The sequence below is a fragment of the Somniosus microcephalus genome, chromosome 11, assembly GCF_052327205.1.
Source record: "Somniosus microcephalus isolate GS21.2 chromosome 11, FLI_Smic_1.0, whole genome shotgun sequence".
NCBI classification, from domain to species: domain Eukaryota; kingdom Metazoa; phylum Chordata; class Chondrichthyes; order Squaliformes; family Somniosidae; genus Somniosus; species Somniosus microcephalus.
Window position 1 is genome coordinate 212,721,211 of NC_140997.1, and position 24,283 is coordinate 212,745,493.

General features: G+C 44.9%; 1 protein-coding gene across 2 annotated transcripts in view; it reads left to right on the plus strand.

Annotated features, from left to right (window-relative positions):
* Nucleotides 1–3,928: 3,928 nt before the first annotated feature.
* LOC147111200 (uncharacterized) overlaps nt 3,929–24,283 on the plus strand; it is a 42,802-nt gene continuing 22,447 nt past the window's right edge. Inside the window, exons 1-2 of one of the 2 annotated variants that reach the window (XR_015080061.1) lie at nt 3,929–4,056; nt 7,333–7,742. Coding sequence is in view for 1 of the 2 variants with exons in the window: in XM_086001865.1 (XP_085857991.1) it covers nt 7,520–7,742 (223 nt within the window). In the remaining variant the exon portion in view is untranslated. The remainder of the gene's footprint in view (nt 4,057–7,332; nt 7,743–24,283) is intronic. The other variant, XM_086001865.1, reaches the window with a different exon arrangement.

Consider the following 24,283-nt stretch of genomic DNA (forward strand, 5'->3'; position numbering starts at 1 on the left):
GCGTTACAGCCAATGAATTACTTTTTTTGAAGTGTAATTACTGTTGCAATGTAGGAAACACAGCAGCCAAATTGCACACAGCAAGCTCCCACAAACAGCAATGTGATAATGACCAGATAATCTGCTTTAGTGATGTTGGTTGAGGGATAAATATTGGCCAGTACACCGGGGATAACTGTCCTGCTCTTCTTCAAAACAGTGCCATGGGGTCTTTTACATCCACCTGAGAGAGCAGACGGGTCCTTGGTTTAATGCCTCATCTGAAAGATGGCACCTCCGACAGTGCAGCACTCCCTCAGTACTGCACTGGAGTGTCAGCTTTGATTTTTGTGCTCAAGTCCTGGAGTGGGACTTGAACGGACAACCTTCTGACTCAGGCAAGAGTGCTACCCACTGAGCCATGGGCTGACTGTGACCAACACATATTAGTCAGCCAGTGCCTCAGTTGGTAGCACCAGTCATAAGGTTGTGGGTTCAAGTCCCACTCCAGAGACTTGAGCGCAAAAATCTAGGCTGACACTCCAGTGCAGTACTGAGGGAGTGCTGCACTGTCGGAGGTGCTGTCTTTAGGATGCGGCATTAAACCGAGGCCCCTTCTGCCCTCTCAGGTGGACGTAAAAGATCCCCTGGCACTATTTCGAAGAAGAGCAGGGGTGTTTTCCCCAGTGTCCTGGCCAATATTTATCCATCACTAAAATAGATTATCTGGTCATTATCACATTGCTGTTTGTGGGAGCTTGCTGTGTGCCACATTTCCTACATTACAACAGTGACTACACTTCAAAAAGTTCTTCATTGGCTCTAAAGTGCTTTGGGACATTGGGTGGTCACGAAAGGCGCTATATAAATGCAAGTCTCTTTTTTTCTTTTATTATGGACAAAAACATTTAAAAATATGGTCTATTTAATGTGTGTTACTCTCATTAAAAAAGTATCCTCCTTAAATAAGTTTGCAAGATTTACAGGGGTAATACCAGAACTTAGAGGTTATACTTTATCAGGGAAGGCTGAACAGGCTGGGACGAGAAGTCTGAGGGATGACCCAATAAAGGTCTTTAAAATTGTGAAGGGGTTTGATAGGGTAGATGTAGAGAAGATTTTTCCAACTGTGGGAGAGACCAAAACTATGGGCCATAAATATAAGGTAGTCACCAATAAATCCAATAGGGAATTCAGGAGAAACATCTTTACACAGTGGTGAGAATGTGGAATTCGCTACCACAAGGAGTAGTTGAGGCAAATAGCATAGATGCATTTATGGGGAAGCGAGGGGAAGCTAGATAAACACAAGAGAAAGAAAAGTATAGGATATGCTAATAGGGTTAGATGAAGAGGGGTGGGAGGAGGCTCGTGTGGTGCATAAACGCCGGCATAGACCAGTTGGGCCAAATAGCCTGTTTCTGTGCTGCAAATTCTACGCAATCCTAAATTCACTCCTGACATTTCTCCCTGATAGTTTAGTGCTGATGACAAATGTCTCAGATACCCTGGCCTCATACACCTTGTTCACTCCGGTGGAGGCGGATGTCCCAAATGGAGTCCTCCCTTTATCTATTGGAGACTTGGCCTGGAGGGTGTTGCACGGAGCAGTCCCATGCAATATGGTTTTAAGTCGGTTCATGGACTCCCAGGCAGCCTGCCTTTTCTGCGGCCTGGAGGAGCCTGTGTTTCACGTATATATAGAATGCGTGGGGTTGCAGCCCCTCTTCCATTATTTGAAGGGGATGCTCCTCGATTTTTGGTTGCACTTCAGTCCCACGCTCCTGATCTTTGGTCACCCGGTGCTGGGGGGAGCAGGCAGATCGGGAGACCTCTTCGTAGGACTGCTCCTGGGCCTGGACAAAGTGGCCATTAACTGGTCGAGGGGGTCGTTCGGCCTGACTGCCTGCCTCTCTTCCGTGGCCACGTTTGCGCCCGGGTGGCCCTGGAGATGGAGCACGCGGTGTCCGCCGGCACGCTCGAGGCCTTCCACGACCAGTGGGCGCCGCGGGGACTGGAGTGCATCATCGCCCCAGCCAACAAAATTTTAATTTAATTTGTTAAGTTTTATTTAAAGTTATTTTAGTTACAGTCTATTTGTTTATGTACCCATCAGAAGAGTACACCTTGTTTACTCCGGCGGAGGCGGGGGTCCCCAATGGAAGGCTCTCTACGCGGGAGTTCTCCCTTTATCTATTGGGGACTTGGCCTGGAGGGTGTTGCATGAAGCAGTCCTGTGCAATAAAGTTTTAAACAGGTTCACAGACTCCCAGACCGCCTGCCTTTCCTGCGGCCTGGAGGAGTCTGTTTCTCATGTATATATGGAATGTGAGAGGTTGTAACCCCTCTTCCATTATTTGAAGGGGCTGCTCCTCGATTTTTGGCTGCACTTCAGTCCCACGCTCCTGATCTTTGGTCACCCGGTGCGGAGGGGAGCGGGCAGATTGGAGGACCTCCTCATAGGACTGCTCCTGGGCCTGGACAAAGTGGCCATTAACTGGTCCAGGCAGCGGGCGGTCGAGGAGGTCGTTCGGCCCGACTGCCTGCCTGTCTTCCACGGCCACGTTCGCACCCGGGTGGCCCTGGAGATTGAGCATGCGGTGTCCACCGGCACGTTCAAGGCCTTCCGCGACCGGTGGGCGCCGCGGGGAATGGAGTGCATCATCGCCCCGGCCAACAAAATTTTAATTTAATTTGTTAAGTTTTATTAATTACAGATTATTTGTTTTAACACCCAAACCAAAAGAGTACACCTTGTTCACCTGGTGCCTTCAGTTGCTCTGCTGTACAATGTCCATTGTGCTTAATAGCTTTCCAACCCAATCAGCCTATGGCCTCTCTCCTGCTTGATCTGTCTCCATAAATGTTTCTTACTCCTGTTCCTTCTTCTCATTTGATGTTACCTGATCTGCTATTTAAAATAAATTGGAGCAGCTTCACGCCACAGGCAACTCTCCTAATCTTACTTCAAAAGCAGGAGCAAATAGAAGGAACGTACAAAGGCAGATATCAGGTAGGACGGGGTCAGGGAGGTAGGTGAGTAAACAAGAAGCTTATCCTACTGCATTTGTACAATCCTGTAACTCCTGGTAATGGCAGCATGACACTGCCAATGACAAAGTATCACGGCTGATATTGTTAGCTTGATCTGTAGTTGCTGGGCTTTATTTCTTCCACCCATAAATAACATCACAGAAAACACATAATAATGAAACAGGTGATCAAAAGTTAGCACTGTTTACTTGGTAAATACAATCATAATTTTAGATACATAGATACATAGAGATAGGAACAGGAGTAGGCCATTCGGCCCTTCGAGCCTGCTCCGCCATTCAATGAGATCATGGCTGATCTTCGTCTGAGATCATAGCTGATCTTACCAGTTCAGTACCCCGTCCCCGCCTTTTCTCCGTAACCCTTAATCCCCTTAGCCTTCAGAAATATATCCAATTCTCTCTAATTTTGATGCATAACAGGTCATCACTTCTTTTTACATGTGATCTTATTGTGTTACATTGCAGTGACTTGCACCTGCATAACAGACTAAAGTAAAATACAGTGCAGCAGAAACACTGCTTTTGCACTGCTGAATGGTGCAGTGTTATTGTCCTGAATTCCATAGTTTGAACACAAACTTTGTCAGCATGATGATATAGAAAAAAAAGGACCCACTGGAAATCCATAAAACCGTACAAAACGAGCCAATGTTCCAGCAAAACAGATATAAATAGCTCAGATAGCACAGCGCAGAGGAATGTTAGAGAAACTTATGATTTAAAAAAAAGTGAGATATAATACATATCCATTTAAACATCTGTTTATTTCGGGGTATGCTGTCAACATTTAGATGCAAGAATTATAACTAAGTAGAATGATATATATAAAGCCCATTCAAACATTTGTTTTAAACAATGAACCACCAGTCATATCTTTAAACCAAAATCAGTGGCTCTCCCTTCAACGAGTGAGACTGGGCAGGTCAGCCAGCTAGTCCTCCTGTATCCCACAATGCCCTGGAAGAAAGCCGGTCGTGTGAGGCGGAGGTCGAGTACTCATTGTGAGAGAGACTGAGCACAGGTACAGCATTATATTTAAACATTTATATGCGTTAATCATTATTATCATCATCAGGCCCTTGTGAGAGTGCCTGTAATTCGCCGACCAGGCTCAGCAGCCTCGAAGAGCTGTAGCTGGGCGAGGAGAATCGGCGCCTTTCCATCACTTGAAGCCCGAATCCGCTTCTCCGCGCCACAGTAAAACTCGGATCCAAGTTAGTAACTTAGCCAGAGTCCAGCAAAACAACAGTAGCAACTTTATACAGCGCCCTTAACGGAGAAAGAACGATTAAGGGGCGAAACCAGACCCTGCCCTGCAGTTCCCGCCCCCCCCCCGCAAAAAAAGCCAAAGAAGGAGATATTGGGGATGGGTGACCAAGAGCTTGGTTGGTGGGTTTAAGTTGGGTCTTGGAGGAGAGAGAGAGGTGGTGAGGTCTGCAGGGGGGAGGGAATTGTGAGTGTAAGAGGGGCCACAAATAGCAGGGGTGCCGTCTGTCGGGTCAGACGGACGTTAAACCGAGTCTGTTCTTTTAGGTGGGCGTAAAAGATCCTATGGCACTATTTTGAAGAAGACTGGATTTATCCCCGGTGACCTGGCCAATATTTATCCCTCAATCAACTACACTTAAAAAAAACAGATTTTCTGGTCATTATCACATTGCTGTTTGTGGGAGCTTGCTATGCGCAAATTGGCTGCTGCGTTTCCTACATTACAACAGTGCTTGCACTTCAAAAGTCTTTCATTGGCTGTAAAGCGCTTTGGGATGTCCTGAGGATGTGAAAATCGCTATATAAATGCAATAGCTTTCTTTTTTTTTCTATGGGTTTGGAAGTGCAGGGAGAGCTCAGAGGGCACAAATTTAAGGTGATTGGCAAAAGAACCATAGGTGATGCAAGCAAAAACTTTTTTACGCAGCAAGTGGTTAAGATCTGGAATACACTGCCTGAAGGGGTGGTGGAGGCAGACTCGATCTTATCTTTCAAAAGGAGTTGGATCTGTATCTGAAGGAAAAAAACTGCAAGGCTACGGGGAAAGGGCAGGGGAGTGGGACTAGCTGAGAGTCGGAATAGGCTCGACGGGTCAAATGGCCGCCTTCCGTGCTGTAACCATTTTATAATATTGGGTGCGTTGTGCGTAGTATGGAAGGTGGAGGTTGGGAGCTTGACCAGCAGAGCATTGGAGTAATTGAGTTCGGGGGGGTGACATAAATGGGGGTTTTAGTGGCAGATCAGCTGAGGTAGAGAGACAGAGGTGGCTGATATTACAGAGGTGGAAGTAGGCAGTCTTTGTGATGGAGAGGATTTGGGGGTCAGAAGCTCTGCTCAGGGTGAAGCAGGACTCAGGTTGCAAACAGTTTGATTCTTCCCGAATTAGTAGCCAGCTAGGCAGGGAGAGGAGTCGGCGGTGAAGGTATGGATTTTGTGGCAGGAGCTACAGCTGATAGCTTTGGAATTCCAATGTTTAGTTGGAGGAAGCAACAGCGCATCCAAGACCGGATCTCAGACAAGCAGTCTGACAGCGGAGAGGAAGTGGGGGGGTCAAGAAAGCTGGTGGAGAGACAGAGCTGTATGTCATCGGCATATATATGGAAGCTGATCCCATGACTTTGGTGGAGTCGGAAGTGGCAAAAATACTTAGATTTATGCTACTTATTTTTAGAATGATTTTTTACAATGCTCTGTGCTTATAAGCTGTGCGATTTTAGGCTAAACTCCTGCAGTACCCCGTACACACTTGGGGTGCCTTGGCTTTTGCTGACCTGTGCTTGAGCTGTTTGGACTTGGGTCAGCACGATGTGGCAGACAGCCAGCTGACCAAAAATAAAGTTCTGTAAAACACAGTCACAGGAGTAAGGTAGCATGGTGGTTATTTTACTGGACTAGTAATCCAGAGGCCTGGACCTAATGATCCGGAGACATGAATTCAAATCCCACCACGGCAGCTGGGGAATTTAAATTCAGTTAATTAAATAAATCTGGAATAAAAAGCTAGTATCCGTAATGGTGACCATGAAATTACCGGATTGTCGTAAAAACCCATCTGGTTCACTAATGATTTGATCTGAACTGGAAGTGAGTTGGTGAAAACTAAATTCTATTTATTCATTAGTTAGCTATACAAGTGACTTGTTTCTGCAAGTACCAACAGGGCTGGTTTGACTGATAAACTAGCGATTATGTGTATAAGTACTGGCGGCTGGATGGGATTTGGATTGATTGACTGTTGTGAAGGTGTGACTTGTATATGAATCATAGAATGGTTACAGCACTAATGTCCTTTAGGGAAGGAAATCTGCTGTCCTTACCTGGTCTGGCCTATATGTGACTCCAGACCCACAGCAATGTGGTTGACTCTTAACTGCCTTCTGAAATGGCCTAGCAAGTCACTCAGTTGTATCAAACCGCTAGGAAACACAATAAGAATTTTTTTAAATGGACGGACCGCCCACATTGACCCGGACACGGCAAAAGCACACCCAGCCCAGTCGACCCTGCAAAGTCCTCCTCACTAACATCTGGGGACTTGTGCCAAATGGGAGACCTGTCCCACAGACTAGTCAAGCAACAGCCTGACATAGTCATACCCACAGAATCATAGCTTTCAGCCAATGTCCCAAACTCCTCCATCACCATCCCTGGGTGTGTTCTGTCCCACCGGCCAGACAGATCCACCGGCAGGACAGACCCACCAGAGGTGGCAGCATTGTGGTATACAGTCAGGAAGGTGGGGACCTGGGAGTCCTCAACATTGACTCCAGACCCCATGAAATCTCATGGCATCAGGTCAAACCTCCTGCAAGTCACTCCCTCTTGGAAGAAGCACTGAAGGACACAGAATGTACTCTGGTTGGGGGACCTCAATGTCTATCACCAAGAGTGGCTCGGTAGCACCACAACTGACCGAGCTGGCTGAGTCCTGAAAGATATAACTGCCAGTCTGGACCTGCAGCAGATGGTGAGAGAACCTACTTGACCTCGTCCTCACCAATCTACCAATCGCAGATGCATCTGTGGTGGTGGGGGGGTGGGGGAAACTTCAAAGTTCAGTCGAGAACTAATGGGCCATTTCCAATTATATTGCACCTTCGTGTATCTACTGTAATCCCACTGTGTTTCTTCTGTGCATTATTTGTAATTGCACTTGTATTGTCAAGAGTTTATATTTCCCATTGTGTATTTCCTAATTCTCACTGCTATCCATTAGTTTTATTCTATGTTTATATTCAGATTAAAATACACCAAGAATCGAACTGGAGCCATACTGATAATTACTGAATTTTCATCTTTTTTCCTGAAGGTCTTTGAGGCCCAACCAGCCCATTCCATAATCTACATCTCTGGATCAGTGCTGAAACCAGGAATTTGATGAAGAAATCCTCTATGGCCAGAAACAGAGAAGAATTAAATAGTGGCAATGACTGCGAAGAATTATGCACTTACGATAAAATAATTGACTTGTACAGCATCTAATACTAAAATCACAAATGGCATTGCTTCCTGCAGATCGAGACACCGAGTGTGCGGAATCTGTTTCAAATCAAATCGCCAAGATTCCCACAGCTTTGAACTGCAAAAGGTCAAAACTGATTGTGCACTTGGATTTAAATAACACTGTCTTGCTGTCTGACACAATTACTAGACAAGGACCCAGGGGTGCTCTCAGTTCCTTTCTAACCACTGTTACCTGGGGCCGGATCAACCAGGAAGGTAAGAACCATTAGCACATAGCCACAGCAAAATAATCTGGAGAGACAAAATAAATAATATTTTGCTGGATAACTTCAGTGGTAAATAACGGAGTCGCTAACAGAGGGCTGGAGTTCCCTGTTGCAAATTTTTGGTTTGCACTAAATATAATTTATTTGAAACGGATCAACACTAAGCTTAAGAAAGAAGCCCTCAGTCCCGTGTCTGACTTTCTTACCAGGTCTCTCATATTGGGGTCGATTTTCCTTAAGCTGTCGGGAAGGAGGCGGGACTACAACTTTCGGGTTTTAGCCCCGCCTACATCGGCGTCCGGCCAATCCGCGCGATTTTCCCTTGATTGACCTTGTTGAGCCCGCCCAGCGGGCTCAGCAGGCCAATTAAGAGCCACCCGGCAACAGGTGACGTCACAGACTGAAATTTCATCTGTCAAGAGGTTTTGACAGATGAAATATCAGTGTTTCACAGCTGTTTGAAGCTGTCAAACACTGACAGTCTGACTTCTAACCTGAGTCCTTCTACACAGACTCAGTTAGAATTGTCACCGGCAATGAAAGCTGAAGGCTGTCACTTTTGACAAATCGCAGCTATTTTGCTTTCAGTGCCGGCTGAGTGATGGGCTCCCAAAACCTAGAGGAAGAAAGGCTGTTAAGGTAAGTACAGGTAATTTAAACTTCTTTTAACATTTTACACACACCAAACAGTCTTACTTTTGCACTTATGCACCCATCACTCACCTGAACACCGACATCGCGACCCCTCCAAGTCCTTCAACTCGACGGCCTGACTGCTCTAACCTGGCGTGGTTTGGAGCCGTCAGGAATTCCACACGACACCCCTCAAAATAGGGATTAGGCTAAAAACTGCCTGTTAACTACCTGTTAACAGGCAGTTAATTGGCACTAATCCCTTCCCGCTTCGGGTCGGCGGGCCCCAGTGCGGGGTGGGTACCCGCCTCCTGTGAAACTTGCGTGGAGGCGGGATGGTGTTGAGACCCCCGACTTCGGGATTTCCCCCCCCCCCCCCCCCCCAACACGCCTGAAACCCTGCCTGACGGCTCCAGGAAAATCTACCCCATTGTTTCTCTCTGTCCTTTCTTCATTCGACAGGAAGCCAATAGTTGGACCTATGATACGCCCTCAGCGCTGTATTCCTAGGATTTGGCCAATTGAGCTGCCAATGAAACCGCCTACTGCCCTGCTAGGAGTGAGCTTCCCTGGCAACACTCCCTGCTGCGCTCACATGAATTAAGCCATCCCAGCATATCACCTAATCTCTCTGGGATGCATTAATGAATCTCAATTGTCTCAAACTGAAGTGGTAGGTAAAACACATTATTCAACTGGGCCGAATTCTGTATGTCCTAAATCCAATCACTTTTCCCCAGACGCTGCCTGTTATGGATTGAACCTCTGCAGAGCTGAATTTAATTTAATTGTTGTATTAATTACCCCAAAATTCCTCTTGGGTTAAAATAGTCAAAAATCCCAAAATGTTGACACACCCATTAGAACTAAACAAGCTCTCCTTGAACAAGTTTCACCAGTTCTCCTGACTGTGATGGGTAACATTCCATATTCTGACGAGGAATGAAAATCTACCAACACCAATTTTATGTTGGAGAAGGGTTTTTGAGAGCACCCATGATCAAGTTCTCAAGCGGATGGGAAAGTTGTTAACCAGTGCTAGGTATGTGTGATGCATATTTTCCTCAAAATTAAAGAGGAGGTAGGAGAGCATTTAGGTTTCTTTGTCCTGGTGTTTCACAGCACTGTCGGCAGGCACCAGCCCACTCCCTCAAAGCAAAAGGAAAAAATTGACGGTTATGCTGACTTCTCTGCAGACTTGTAGGCACCCACACATTACTCATTCAAGAATTCAGCCTCGATGTATAGTGACGCTCACTAGGGATAATTTTGACCTAATCCCTGCAAATAACAATAAAAAGTATCCAAATGTAAGGGAAAAGCAGTCTACTTGCTAGGGGCAATGTTGGGGCCACCTTCACCCAAGGTTCTGAATGCAGAGTGGAACACAATCAACACAGTCTGAGTGGATTTTCTTTAGAGAACGGAACAAAGTTTATTTACAATAACCACATAGCTATTTCCTTCCCTAACCGACAGTTCGGTTACAGACAAAAAAGCTGCACAGTCACTGCATAACTATAGGGAAAGGGGAAAAGCTGTCTCTCAGACTTGCTTCCGTTTTATTCACTAGATTTCCCTGCCTTAAACCCATTGGATTTCCGCTTCCCCTGCTCTGTCCTTGCAAGGGAGGGATCAGCACATCCATCCCTCCCTCACTGTCTCTGAGCCAATGGCAAAGTTCCACTGCCTGACCCTGGAGCTAACTTCCTAGAAGCCTTATTTTAGATCTGTCATTAACAGTGACACAAATAAAATACTGGATGGCTTATACCTGTTTAAAAATTACATAATTCCAGGTTCACGAACAATGACGGACAGGTAAAGACCCTCTGTCCCATCAGCCTGTCCCATGTTTAACTCATAATTCTCCAATTTGGGTTGATTATCCAATTGACCCACTCTGGTGCCCACCAGTCGCAGAAAGCTTTGTATTCCATGGTCACTCGAGCACACACTAACGCTCTAAACATGCGCAGGCATGTGGAGACACAGTGATCCTAAACATTCTGGACCTGTATATGATTTTTTTCCAGGTCCAGGAGCATATCCACCAGCCAATCCTTTGACTTGCTCGCTCTGAGTACCAGGAGGTCAAAGATGAACATGGTTGGGGAAAAAGTGCAGCCAAAATTCAAGGAGCTGTCCCTTCAAATAATGAAAAAGGGACTGCAATCTCCGATAATGTACAAATAGATCCTGGCCTTCCCTTGGAACCAGATAATGGTAGCTCCGTCCCTGCCGAGCGAGGAGAGAATAGTTACTCTGCTGTACACTGGATGGATCATCCTGTTCCAGCCTTAACAACCCAAAACCTCAACATAGTACAATGTACTGCTAAACCGGAATGTTGTAAAACACAGCGCGATAAATGAAATACACACTAATAAAGTGGGGGCTATTCATCACGCTTTGCTCAAGCTAAACAAGCAGTTCCATGATGGATGAAAGCAATTGCAAACAATTAAAACAGGAATAAGAAAGAAAAATAACTATTCAAGTGACAAAAAAGAAACAAATTCTGAGAGGTGCATAGGAATTTGTTTTAAAAACAACTCTCATTTCTATAGCGCCTTTAACATCTTAACTTGATTTTTTTTGTTAAGCGATTTAAGATGTTAAGTGCAAAAAGGATCCAAGAGATGAGAATAGTGAAAGATGCTAAACATATAACAACTTGCATTTATATAGCATAATCTGTAAATATTTTATAAAACGCTTGAGTTTATAAGGCTCTCACACCCACCCCAGTCCATGGGTAACACCTGCTATTCTTTCCCCCCCCCCCCCCCCCCCCCAGAAAGATTGCCTGTTTTTCTTGTTCCAGAGGTGATGATGTAACCTCACTGTTGCTGCAATAAACACAGCTAAAAGAAATACCATTTCTTCCATCTAACCAGAGCGTGGCTATGGGCAAATCACTAGTGCTACTGATCTTTAACTGCCATCACAGTGAAAGAGCAGTTAGGCAGGAAGTTACAATTCTAAAAGATAAAAGTGGAGCTAAAACAGGTAAATATTTTCTGGAAAGTATTCATCAAAGAGGATAGAACTAACTTGCTAATTTTTGTAGTATAGCTGGTATTCTAAAGGGATTTGAAGTCTGTGCAGGAGAGATATTTGATAAGTTAAAGCGACTTAATGCTAACAAGTCCTCTGAACCAGATAATGCACATTCTAAGGTTCTGAAGGGGCCTGAGAAGGAAATTTACAGTGCACTGGCTATTCTCATACAGGAATCCTGTTGCACAGCTCTGGCTGAAGGAGACCTATAGTAATAACTTCATTTTTTTTTAAAAACCTGCATAAATTTGCCTGACAATTATTAACTTTGAGGACATTACAAGTAAAATAGATAGTAAACCAATCTATGGTACCGTTTGATAGCAAAATACTGCGGATGCTGGAAATCCGAAATAACAACAGAAAATGCTGGAAAAACTCAGCAGGCCAGGCAACATCCGTGAAGAGAAAATAGAGTCAACGTTTCGGGTGAAAACCCTTTGTTATGTTGTCTGGCCTGCTGAGTTTTTCCAGCAATTTCTGATGGTACAGTTTAATTGGATTTTCAAAGAGAATCTTTGATAAAGATTTGCATGAATGATTTCCAATTAAACTAAACTCCACAGGCACCGAGGTTAGGACATGGATAACACAGAAGTAGGCCATTCAGCTCAAGTCCATGTTGGTGTTTATGCTCCGTGTGAGCAGTCGTCCTAATCCCTTGTGCCTGCTCTGTTCCCATATCCCTTTATGCCCCCTTTCCTTCAATGACCTATCTAACCTATTCATGGTTGATATAGTCTCTGGTTCAGTCACTAACTCTGGTAGTGAATTCCACAGCCTCACAAACCTCTGAAAACATTTATCTTGTTCTCTGGATATAAAAACTTTGCTAAAAGAGTTCTTGAAAGAGGTGTAATGTTGGAATCAGTTGAGGTGCTGATTGGAGTCTTGGAGGGGTCAATGCTTTGACCCCTGTTGATTGTAATCTGCATCAATGATATGGATATACAAGACCGTGTCAAATTTGCTGACTGCATTCAAATAGGGAAGGAGCAGCAGACAGAGTATGCAGCAAAAGATTTATAGACTGTTTTGATTGGACTGAATTGCGCAGAAAAATGCAATTAAATTTAAATGTAGAGTATTGAAATTGCATCATAACTATGAAATGAATGGAATTGAACTGGCAGAGAGAGATTTACAAATTGAGAGCTGGGACTGATCGGAGCTGCATCACTTTTAATGCCCAGGCAATGTAGTGAACCAATTAAAAAAGTAAACGGAATACGCACGCGTGCCTGTTGTCCAATTACCCATAATCCAGATGTGGATAATTGCATTTTTCATCAGTAAATTAAAAAAAAATGTAAGCAGCCAGAATTCCGTATGGAGGTAACATAGGAACAGGAGTCAGCCATTCAGCCCCTCGAGCCTCTCTGCCATTCAGTTAGATCATGGCTGACCTGAACCGTATCAAATGCGCTAATCATCGTAAAAGACCTCAATTGTATCACCCCTTAATCTTCTGTACTCTAAGTAATACATGCCTAGTCTATGCAACCTTTCCTCATATTGTAACCCTTTTAGTCCCGGTACCATTCTGGGGAATCTGCGCTGCACCCCTCGAAGGCCAATATATCCTTTCTGAGGTGCAGTGCCCAGATCTGAGGCAGGACTCCAGATGTGGTCTAACCAGAGCTTTATACAACTATAGCATAACTTCCACCCTTTGTATTCCAGCACCCTCCAGATGAAGGCTAACATTCCTTTAACCTTTGAAATTATTTTTTGTCCCCGTCCACTAGTTTTCAGTGATTTCTATACATGGACCCCTAAATCTCTCTGCTCCTCCACAGTTCCTAGCTTCTCGCCATTTAGAAAATACTCCGATCTATCTTTCTTGGGTCCATAGTGGATGACCTTGCATTTCCCCACATTGAACTACAGTTGCCAGTTTTGCCCAATCACTTTTCTATCAATCTCCCTTTGAAATTTACTGCTTCCCATCTACACTGCATACTATGCCACCTAGCTTAATGTCTTTAGCAAACTTGGATAGACAGCTCTCTGTTTCTTCATCGAAGTCATGAATCTTTGCTGGGCTATGTTTTTATGGGCACCAGTTATAAGAACATAAGAAAAAGGAGCAGGAGTAGGCCATTCGGCCCCTCGAGCCTGCTCTGCCATTCAATAAGATCAGGGCTGATATTCTACCTCCTCTCCACTTTCCTGCACTATCCCCGTATCCCTTGATTCCCTTAATATCCAAAAATCTATCAATCTCTGTCTTGAATATACTCAACGACTGAGCCTCCACAGCCTTTCCAAAGATTCACCACCCTCTGAGTGAAGAAATTTCTCCTCATTTCAGTCCTAGATGGCCGACCCCTTATTCTGAGACTGTGACCCCTGGTTCTAGACTCCCCAGCCAGGGGAAACATCCTCTCTGCATCTACCCTGTCAAGCCCGGTAAGAATGTTTCAATGAGATCGCCTCTCATTCTTCTAAACTCTAGAGAATATAGGCCTAGTCTACTCAATCTCTCCTCATAGGACAATCCCCCCACCCCAGGAACCAGTCTGGTGAACCTTCGTTGCACTCCCTCTATGGCAAGTATATCCTTCCTTAGGTAAGGAGACCAAAACTGTACACAATACTCCAGGTGTGGTCTCACCAGGGCCCTATATAATTGCAGTAAGACATCTTTACTCTTGTACTCAAATCCTCTTGTAATAAAGGCCAACATACCATTTGCTTTCTTAATTACTTGTTGTACCTGCATGTTAACTTTTAGTGATTTGTGTACAAGTATACCCAGGTCCCTCTGAACACCAACATTTCCCAATCTCTCACCATTTAAAAAATACTCTGCTTTTCTATTTTTCTTACCAAAGTGGATAACTTCACATTTCTCCACATTATATTCCATTTGCCATGTTCTTGCCCACTCACTTAGCCTGTCTATATCCCCTTGAAGCCTCTTTGCATCCTCCTCATAATTTACATTCCCACCTAGCTTTGTATTATCAGCAAACTTGGATATATTACATTTGATCCCCTCATCCAAATCATTGATATAGATTGTGAATAGCTGAGGCCCAAGCACTGATCCTTGCAGTACCCCACTAGTTACAGCCTGCCAACCCAAAAATGACCTGTTTATTCCTGCTCTCTGTTTTCTGTCCGTTAATCAATCCTCAGTCCATGCTAGTGTATTACCCTCAATCCCATGAGCCCTAATTTTGTTTAATAACCTTATCGATTGCCTTCTGAAAATCCAAATACACCACATCCACTGGTTCCCCCTTATCTATTCTGCTAGGTACAACCTCAAAAAACTCTAACGGATTTATCAAACATGATTTCTCTTTCATAAATCCATGTTGACTCTGCCCAATCCTATTATTATTTTCTAAGTGCCCTGTTACCACGTCCTTAATAATAGATTCTAGCACTTTCCCTACTACTGATGTCAGGCTAACTGGTCTGTCATTCCCCGTTTTCTATCTCCCTACTTTCTTAAATAGTGGGGTTATATTTGCTACTTTCCAATCCGCGGAAACCGTTCTAGAATCAATGGAATTTTGGAAGATGACAGCCAATGCATTCACTATCTCTATAACCACCTCTTTCAAAACCCTAGGATGTAGGCCATTAGGTCCAGGGGATTTATCGGCTTTCAGTCCCATTAATTACTCCAGTACTATTTTTTTACTAATACTAATTTCTTTCAGTTCCTCATTCTCGCTAGACCCTTGGTTCTCCACTATATGCGATAGGTTTTTTGCCTCGTCTTCCGTGAAGACAGACAAAAAGTATTTGTTTAATTTCCCTGCTATTTTCTTATTCCCCATTATAACTTCTCCTGTCTCAGCCTGTAAGGGACCCACATTTACTTTCGCTAATCTTTTCCTTTTTACATACCTATACAAGCTTTTATAGTCTGTTTTTATGTCTCTCACTAGTTTACTCTCATTCTATTTTTCTCTTTCTTTCTCAATTTCTTGGACCTCCTTTGCTGAATTCTAAAATCCTCCCAATCCTCAGGCGTGCTGCTCTTTTTGACAACGTTATAAGCCTCTTCCTTTGATCTAATACTATCTTTAACTTCTCTTGTTAGCCACGGTTGAACCACTTTTCCTGGTTTTTGTGCCTTAAAGGAACGTATATTTGTTGTAAATTATGTATTCATTCTTTAAATGCTAGCCATTGCTTGTCTACTGTCATACCTTTTAATGTAGCTTCCCAATCTACCTTAGCCAACTCACCCCTCATACCTACGTAGTTTGCTTTGTTTAGATTTAAGATCCTAGTTTCAGATTTAACTACATAAATCACTTTCAAACTTTATAAAATTCTCATTATGGTCGCTCTTCCCTAAAGGCCCCTTTACTACAAGGTTATTAATTAACCCTTTCTCATTGCACAATACTCGATCTAAAATAGCCTGTTCCCTAGTTGGTTCCTCAACATACTGATCTAGAAAACTATCTTGCATACATTCCATGAATTCATCCTCCACACTATTACTGCAAATTTGGTTTGCCCAGTCTATATATAGATTAAAGTCCCCCATGATTATGTATTACCCTTGTTACATGCACCTCTAATTTCCTGATTTATACTCTGCCCTACATTGTAACCACTGTTTGGGAGCCTATAAACAACTCCCACCAATGTATTCTGCCCCTTGCTGTTTCTTAGCTCCACCCAAACTGATTCTACTTCTTGATTTTCAGACTAAGATCCTTTCTCTCTACTGTCTTTAGCCCATCCTTTATTATCAGGGCTACTCCCTCCTCCTTTTCCATTTTGCCTATCTCTTCTAAAAGTTAAGTATCCTGGAATATTTAGTTTCCAACCGTGGCCACATTGCAACCACGTCTCCGTAATGGCTATTCATCTATTTTGTTGCGAATGCTTCGCGCATTCCGATATAGTGCCTTTAGCTTTGACTTTTTTCTATGTTTCCCTGATGTCACCTGAGTCACTGATGCCCTGTTACCTTTGTTACTCTCTCTGTCCCTTCCTGACCCACTCTGCTTATTTTTACCCAAAACTCTGCTCTAGAGCCTTGACATTTCTCTCGCTGCTTTTAAATTTACTCTTTCCTGAATCCTCCCCCCTCCACTTCATTAGTTTAAAGCCCTGTCTACTGCCCTAGTTATTCAATTCGCCAGGATACTGGTTCCCGCCTGGTTTAAGTGGAGACCGTCCCAACGGAACAGCTCCCTCTTTCCCCAGTACTGGTACTAGTGCCCCATGAAGCAAAACCCCTGCCTCCCACATTACTCTTTGAACCACGCATTTAACCTTCTAATCTGCTTATCCCTATGCCAATTGACATGTGGCTCGGGTAAGAATCCAGAGATTATTACCTTTTGAGGTTCTGCTCTTTAATTTGGACCCCAACTTCTCAAACTCTCTCAGCAGAACCTCATTCCCAGTTCTACCTATGTCGTTGGTTCCTACGTGAACCACGACAACTGGATCCTCCCCTTCCCATTGCAAGTTCTTCTCCAGCCGCGAGGAGATGTCTTTAACCCTGTCACCGGGCAGGCAACACAACCTTAGGAACTCCCGGTCGTGGCTACAGAGAACAGTATCTATCCCTCTGACTATACTGTCCCCTACCACAACTACATTCCCTTTCACTCCCCCACTTGAATGGCCTCCTGCACCATGATGCCATGGTCAGCTTGTTCATCCATCCTGCAGGCTTTTCCCTCATCCACACAGGCAGCAAGAAGCTCATAAGGACAAATGCTGAGGCTCCTCCAGCACTTCACCTGGGGGCCCCTTACCTGTCTGAGTTGCAGTCACACCCTCCTGTCCTTGACCACTAACCACTACTGAACCTAAGGGGTATGACTGCCTCCTGGATCAAAGTGTCCAGGTAACTCTCCCCCCTCCCTGATGCCCCGCAATATCTAGTACTTTACCCAAAGGGCCATCACTCATGTAAGCCCGTTGACACTTTTTTATTTTTGAAAGTGAAACTCCTTTTAAGGAGAGGCTGATCAAGCACAAGGCACCCGAGGCAGTGTGTGTGTGGCTGGCTAACTTGGAAAGGGTTTCTGCAGTTGACAGAAATTAAGGCCCAGTGTAAACGTGCAAGAGACCGTTAAATGGTAGATTTGGACAATACAGTTGAGCAGATAAAAGGTAAAAATGTGCAATACTGTTTAGAACCGCCTTTCTCTCCTGATGGAACGTTCGGTTCGTTCACAGTGAGGGGAAAAGATTTAAAGGTGGTCACTAGGGGGCAGTTTCATATCACAGAGGAAGGCAATGATCACATAATTGCAGCTCAAAAGTCGTTTCCAGATCAGACACCCTCTTATTTTTCACAGCTGGATCTGTGAACTCTCCTGTAAAGTATGATGATGAAGAACTGACTTTAAACAGAGCAGAGAGCAAAATGAAAATCTATTATCCCAAAATTATTGAATTACTGATCAATCTTGAACTCTGTCCACGATGTAGAAGACTTTACTCACCAATTAAAAAGGGACACTTGAGTCTAGTTGGTTTGTGTGATGAAAAAATATTTTGCAGATTTTCATTTTGCTGACATAGGATGGGAGACGCACAGTTTTGTAGCTTGATATTTTGCTGCCTGTAGTTTTTAAACGTATGGAGGACAATGTGCACCCCTACTTAAAGATCAGTTTTGTTCTGGTGGTGTGGAATATGCACGCTAATATGGCAACAATAGACACAGAGAATTTAAGGTAATACAATAGTTGGCTGAACAAATTGTCTGGAAAAATGGTACTGCAGATGAGAGCTTCGTGTGATTTTTTTTTTATCCCATCAGCGAGTTTCTCTGCTCTGCCTCATAAAAGAATTAAAAATCGTATCAAATTTTTTAATGTAGGGTTTTGTTTTATAAATGTATATTATTTTGAATTTATTTTCTGGTTGGTAATCACTTTGATTTTCAGTTACACTTTTTGTAAAGAAGCAGTTTTAGGTACAAGTGGATACAATCTTTAGGGGTTCAAAACTTCAGAGATCTAGGCCAGAATTTTTACCTTTGCGATGCGCTGGCAGCAGGGGAGTCCTGGATCGCGTTGGGAACTAGGAAGTTGAAGAGACACGTTTTGCAGTGACATTTTAACAAAGCCACTGCAATTGAATCCGACTTCCGGGTTTCCCCACCAGTTAACAGGATGATGACGTCACGCATGGCTCCAGCTCGGCTCCGGTATTTAAAGGAACTGTGCACAGATGACAGTTGAAGGTTGGTGGAGGTACGAGAGAGGTTGGTGGGGAAGAGAGCGGATTGTGCTGATAGTGAATTGCTTGTTCCTAAAGAAATTTATATTGCTGGAGAATAGAAAATGCAGGCTCATGCCTAAAAAAACTGCCCCGAGATTCAGTGATGCCTCCTTCTGCTCCAAAGAGTCGGGGCCCGCAAGGAGGTCCTATTCCCTGTTGACAGGAGGAAGAGGCCAGTTTCCGAGACCAAGAAGGTATGGCTGGAGATCTTGACAGAAGTGAGCAGTAGGAGTATGGTAGCCAAGTTGTGGATCCAGTGCAGAAAGAGATTTAATGATCTCGTGAGGTCAGGAAAGGTGAGTACAATGCCACATTCAACTACATCCTGATGTGCGTGTCACCCCAACCTCGCTGCCTTCCCAAGCCTACTCCTGCACATCACTCCTCACACCAACCTACCTTGCAGGCGCACCCATCCCTCTCTGTCTATGCACTTACTCACATCCCCATCCAACCATCCACCACTGGCGCTCGCCCTCATCTTAATGCAATGTCACACATCTCATCGTCATCCTCTACAGATGTTGCCCATCCATCCCTTCTACTCATTCCACAACTCTCACTCAAAGGTCTCTTGTTTCCCTCCTTGCAGGAGAAGAGAGCACAGAACAGCCAGGAGTAATAGAGAACCAGAGGAGGCCCTCCGGTCATGACACCACTGATTGTAGCAGAGGAGGAGGTGCTGGAGACCAGTAGAGTTGCTGGCGGTGGGAGATGGAGAGACGGGGAACTCCCAGCTACCCGGTGACCGAATTATATATCACACAGCCGCATGGCACACAACACTCACTCATTGACTTGGTGTCAGCAGTCAATGAAATATGATCACGTGCATAATGCTCACTTAAAACATCTTAACAGTTCTAATGTCTTTACTCTCCCACAGGCCTATCCAGTGTCCCCCAGACAGTCCACCCAGAGGAGGAAGACTCCTCAGGGGAGGTCGCGGACTCGGGGTGCACCATCACAGGACCCGTGCACACCAAACACCAGTGCAGATACACACATGCCGGTGGGACCAGTATGTCAGAAAGTAGTGTTGTCACCTGATGGCTCACACATCACGTGAGCAGGTGCAGATAGGGACAGCAGTGGAGAGTCCTCATCGGAGGGCACAAGACACTCCAAGCTCTGCTCAGCTGGACGAAGATGCTGAACCTCGAGGGTCGTCGACAAAGAGGGTGATTCTGGAGGAGCAACAGAATTTGTGTGAGGCTCTGGCAGGATTTCCAGTCGTGATGTGCTTGCTTGCAGGGAGAAAGGAGGAGTCCCATCTCCAGCATGACTGGCGTGATGTCGCAGGCCATGGCTATGATGTGTTCGTCCATGGAAAGGGTAGCCACCTGCATGGAGCATCAAACTCAGCATTCAAACGAGTGCATGCTTGCTCTCGCCAGCAGCTTGCACACTCTGAATGCCACCTTAACTAGGATGAATAGAAACCTAGACTTGGCCGTTCATCGCCCCACTGATGTGCAGCAAAGTGCTCTCTGGGGGGCGAGTTGATTCAGCATCTGGGTGCAATGGTGCAACCGAACTAAATCTCGACATTGAGGCCATCCTGAGCAGCAATGTGCGCCGCTGCTGGTGCCACGTCCAAATCAAATTCCTCCTCCGAAGAGGCTCTGTGTCTTGCTCCTCCTGCAGCTCCAGTCCTCGCTGCTGCACTGTGTTTTGCATAGTGCAGCATACCACGATCAGTCTGGAGACCCTGGCTGGTGCTTATTGAAGGGCTCTTCCAGATCTGTCCAGGCATCTGAAGCGCATCTTCAGCATCCCGATTGCCTGCTCTGTTACATATCTCGTCATCATATGGCTTTGATTGTAGCGCTCTTCAGCCTCATTGCTTGGCCTCCTCAAGGGTGTCATCAGCCACGTCTTCAATGGATACCCCTTGTCTCCAAGCAGCCAACCAGTAAGTCTGGTCGGAAGTGCGAAGAGCTGAGGGAGGGTGGACTGGCACAGGATGAATGAATCACGACAGCTCCCTGGGAATCTGGCGCACACATGCATGATCTTTTTGTGGTTGCAGACGAGCTGCACATTGATGGCGTGGAAGCCCTTGTGGTTCACGAACACTCCTGGGTGATCTGGGGGTGCCTTGATGGCCACGTGTGCAGTCGATGACTCCGTGCACCTGTGGGAAGCCACAGCCAGAGCCGCAAAGTCGACCGCCCGCTCATTCTGACTGGCTTCATCGGCGGCAGTGTATATAAGTGCCTGCCCTGGCAAACATGGCATCGGTCACCTGGGTGATGCATTTGTGGGCGGCCGACTGCAAGATCCTGCAAATATCTCCTGCAGATCCCTGTAAGGAGTCCGAGGCGAAGAACTTGAAGGTGGTGGTGGTCACTTTGACAGCCACTGGTAAGGCATATCCACCAGGTTTATTTGGCAGTAGGTCTTCTTCCATCAGGCTATAAATGTCTGCCACAATCCTCACACGATAGCCTGAGCGTCCTGAGGCACTGGTGTTCAGTCATGTCCAGGAAGCTGATCCTCTGTGTTGGGGGTATCGCCTCCTGCGAGGTGCACCCCTGTGCTCGTCGCCTCTCTCTTGTGGAGTGGCAGGTCGGTGAGGAGAAGGCTGCTGCTGCTCATCTTGGTCCTCATCTGAGGTCCATGATAAAACAGCATAAGCGGCAGCCATGCTGATCTGATACGACAGATGTAAAGTGGAGATCAGATGCACAATCCTCCAGTGTAGTGACAGTGACTTCCAAAGTTGTAGAAATACAGGAAACTTTGTGCTATCCGGAGGTCAGGAATCCGGCATTCTCGAGCTACCGGCAAAACCGCGCTCCGAAAACCGCACCTCAGTAACCGGCAATGTTGCCGGTTACGAGTCCGAGTCTCCAACGGTTGCCGAGTTCATCAGTGGGGGTAGTTCTCCAAACTGCCACTACTCGGCCTCTTGGCGCTATCGGAAGTCGGAACACCTCAGAAACCCTGCATGTGGAGTCTCACTCCCATGCTGCCGGATAGCCCCTTCTGATCAGTCATTTTTCAGGGTTCCAGTACTGTGTTTCTCCAACATTGTTACAACTCATTGGGTTGAATTATGGAAATCCCAAAAGATCATCCAACCAAAAGGAAGAGAGTGGTGTTAACTTTAAAGCAGAAAATCGATTATATGTAAACGACTAGAATTGGGAGCGAAGCGTGCGCACATTATGAATGAATTCAAAATCGGTTCGTCAACAATGTACGACATCAAAGTGCAGAAGGATAAGCTGCTCAAGTTTTATGCAAGCTCGGAGACACCTAACAGTGTAGAGAAACGGCACACGCTTCATAAGCCTAAGCTTGAAGAGCTGGATACCGTGCTTTATGAGTGGTTTTGTCTGAAGCGTTCAGAGGGTGTTCCGATTTCCGGACCCATGCTAATCGAGAAAGGGAAGGATTTCTATGCAAAGATGGAGCTCACTGAGAAGTGTGCTTTCTCTGATGGATGGCTATCATGCTTCAAGGCACGGCACGGGATACGACGACTCGATGTTTCCGGGGAGAAGAAATCAGCTGATCACGACGCCGCAGAAGAATACTGCGAATATTTCAATCAGATTGTGAAGCAACATAATTTGTCGCCAGCACAGATATACAATGCCGATGAAACTGGCTTATTTTGGAGGTGTTTGCCAGAATCAACACTTGCTAGGGCTAGTGAGGCTAATGCTGCAGGTTACAAGAAAAATAAGGATCGTGTAACCGTGCTAACGTGCAAACGCTGCTGGATCACACCAGGTTAAACTTCTCGTCATTGGGAAGTATAAAAATCCCCGTGCATTTAAGAATGTGAGGCACTTACCTGTTGAGTACAAAGCTCAAACAAATGCTTGGATGGATAAGGAAATCTTTTCAAATTGGTTCCATCATACTTTTGTTCCATCTGTGAGGGGACATTTCCGTAGAATAGGGAAACCTGAAGATAGCAAATGCATTTTATTGCTTGATAATTGTAGAGCCCATCCGCATAAATCAAAGTTGCTTTCGGGAAATATTTTCACCATTTATTTGCCACCAAATGTAACTTCTCTCATACAACCCATGGACCAGGGCATTATCCAAAATCTGAAGTGTCATTACAAGAAAGACTTCCTACGTAGACTGATAAACCAAGATGACAATACAGGTATACAAGCATTTCAGAAGGCATACAATCTTAAAGATGCCATCTTTAATGTTGCATGTTCCTGGAAATTGGTGAAAGGTCACACTTTGAGACAAGCCTGTGCAAATTGTTGCTTTCTGTAATGTTTGCTGAAGGTTCTTCTTCAGAGGAGGAATTTCATGGGTTCAATCTTCGTCCGTGGAAGACTGCAGTAATGGAAATGGCTGACATGGTGAATGATGTAGGCCCAGCAAACCCTCTACATCACCTCAGTGAATGTGATATTCAGCAGTGGGTTGATGCAGATAGAGAAGTTGCTGTTGTGCATTCGCTATGTGATGATGAAGTAATGGATAATGTTTTGAATCCAAAGAAAAAAAAGGAAAGTGTGATGGAAACTGACGAGGATGAGATTTATGAAGTGAGAAAGGTTTCTTGGGCTAAAGCTGCAGAATATTTTGAAGGATTACTTATATTTGCTGAAAGCCATTCTTGCTATTCTGCCCAAGAAGTTATGCAGCTCCATGTTCTGCATTCCAACTTTCTACAAAAAAGGCAAGCGTCCACGAAGCAAGCAGACATCGGGACATGTTTAAGAAACCTTCCAAAAGAGTTGGAGCAGTGGAAGTGCCTGAAGAATCTGTTGAAGTGCATGATCCTGATGACCCAGCTGGCATGGATATTCCTGATGAAATAGTTGTCTTGGAATAAGTGTACAGTCAACCACCGTACAGTACTTTATACTGTACTGTACAGTCGTTTAAGTTTTGGTGCACTGCACAGTCGTTTATAAGTTTTGTTTTACTGTTAAGTTAATAGAGTTATGGATTACCATCAACTGGCAGTACTGTACTTAATCAAGTATCTTTCACCATCCATTTAACACAACATTCTGTAGGTGAGTACAGTACCCAATTACTGTATATTGCACATTTCTTGATTTTTACATTTTTCTTTGTTAAATATAGCCTGGGTAGATAACCCACTCAGGCATCCGGAGCTTTAAAAAAATTGGCAGTAGCTCGGTCCCGTCGGTGCCGGATAGCACAAAGTTTCCTGTACCCTGCAAACTCCTGAAAGCAAACTCTCAGAACAAGTGGTGTCAGCAAAAGCCTTTCCCTTAGGCAAGGAAGCAGGTGTGAAATCTGAGTACTTGTGGGATATTTTGAGTTATTTGTTTAGCTCCCTCAATTGCCGCTCTGCTCTCGCCTTACTTTCACTGTCCAGGTTCAGCAAGCCCGGGAATCCCATGGACACCCAGTAAAAGCTCAAACCATACGTAAACAAAGCTCTTAATAGCCTTGTAACTCGTTCTTAATTGGTTTAAATAGGTAACCTGCTTCTCCCGAGGGTAGATCTCACTCACAGCCTAACTCGCTCGAGTTAAAGGTGGAAGCCAGCTTCCTGACACGCTATCAATTTCAGCGCTTTAACTACCCACCTACTCCCAAACCCACTCAATCTTTAATGTTAAAATTCAGACCCAAGTGTTCAGG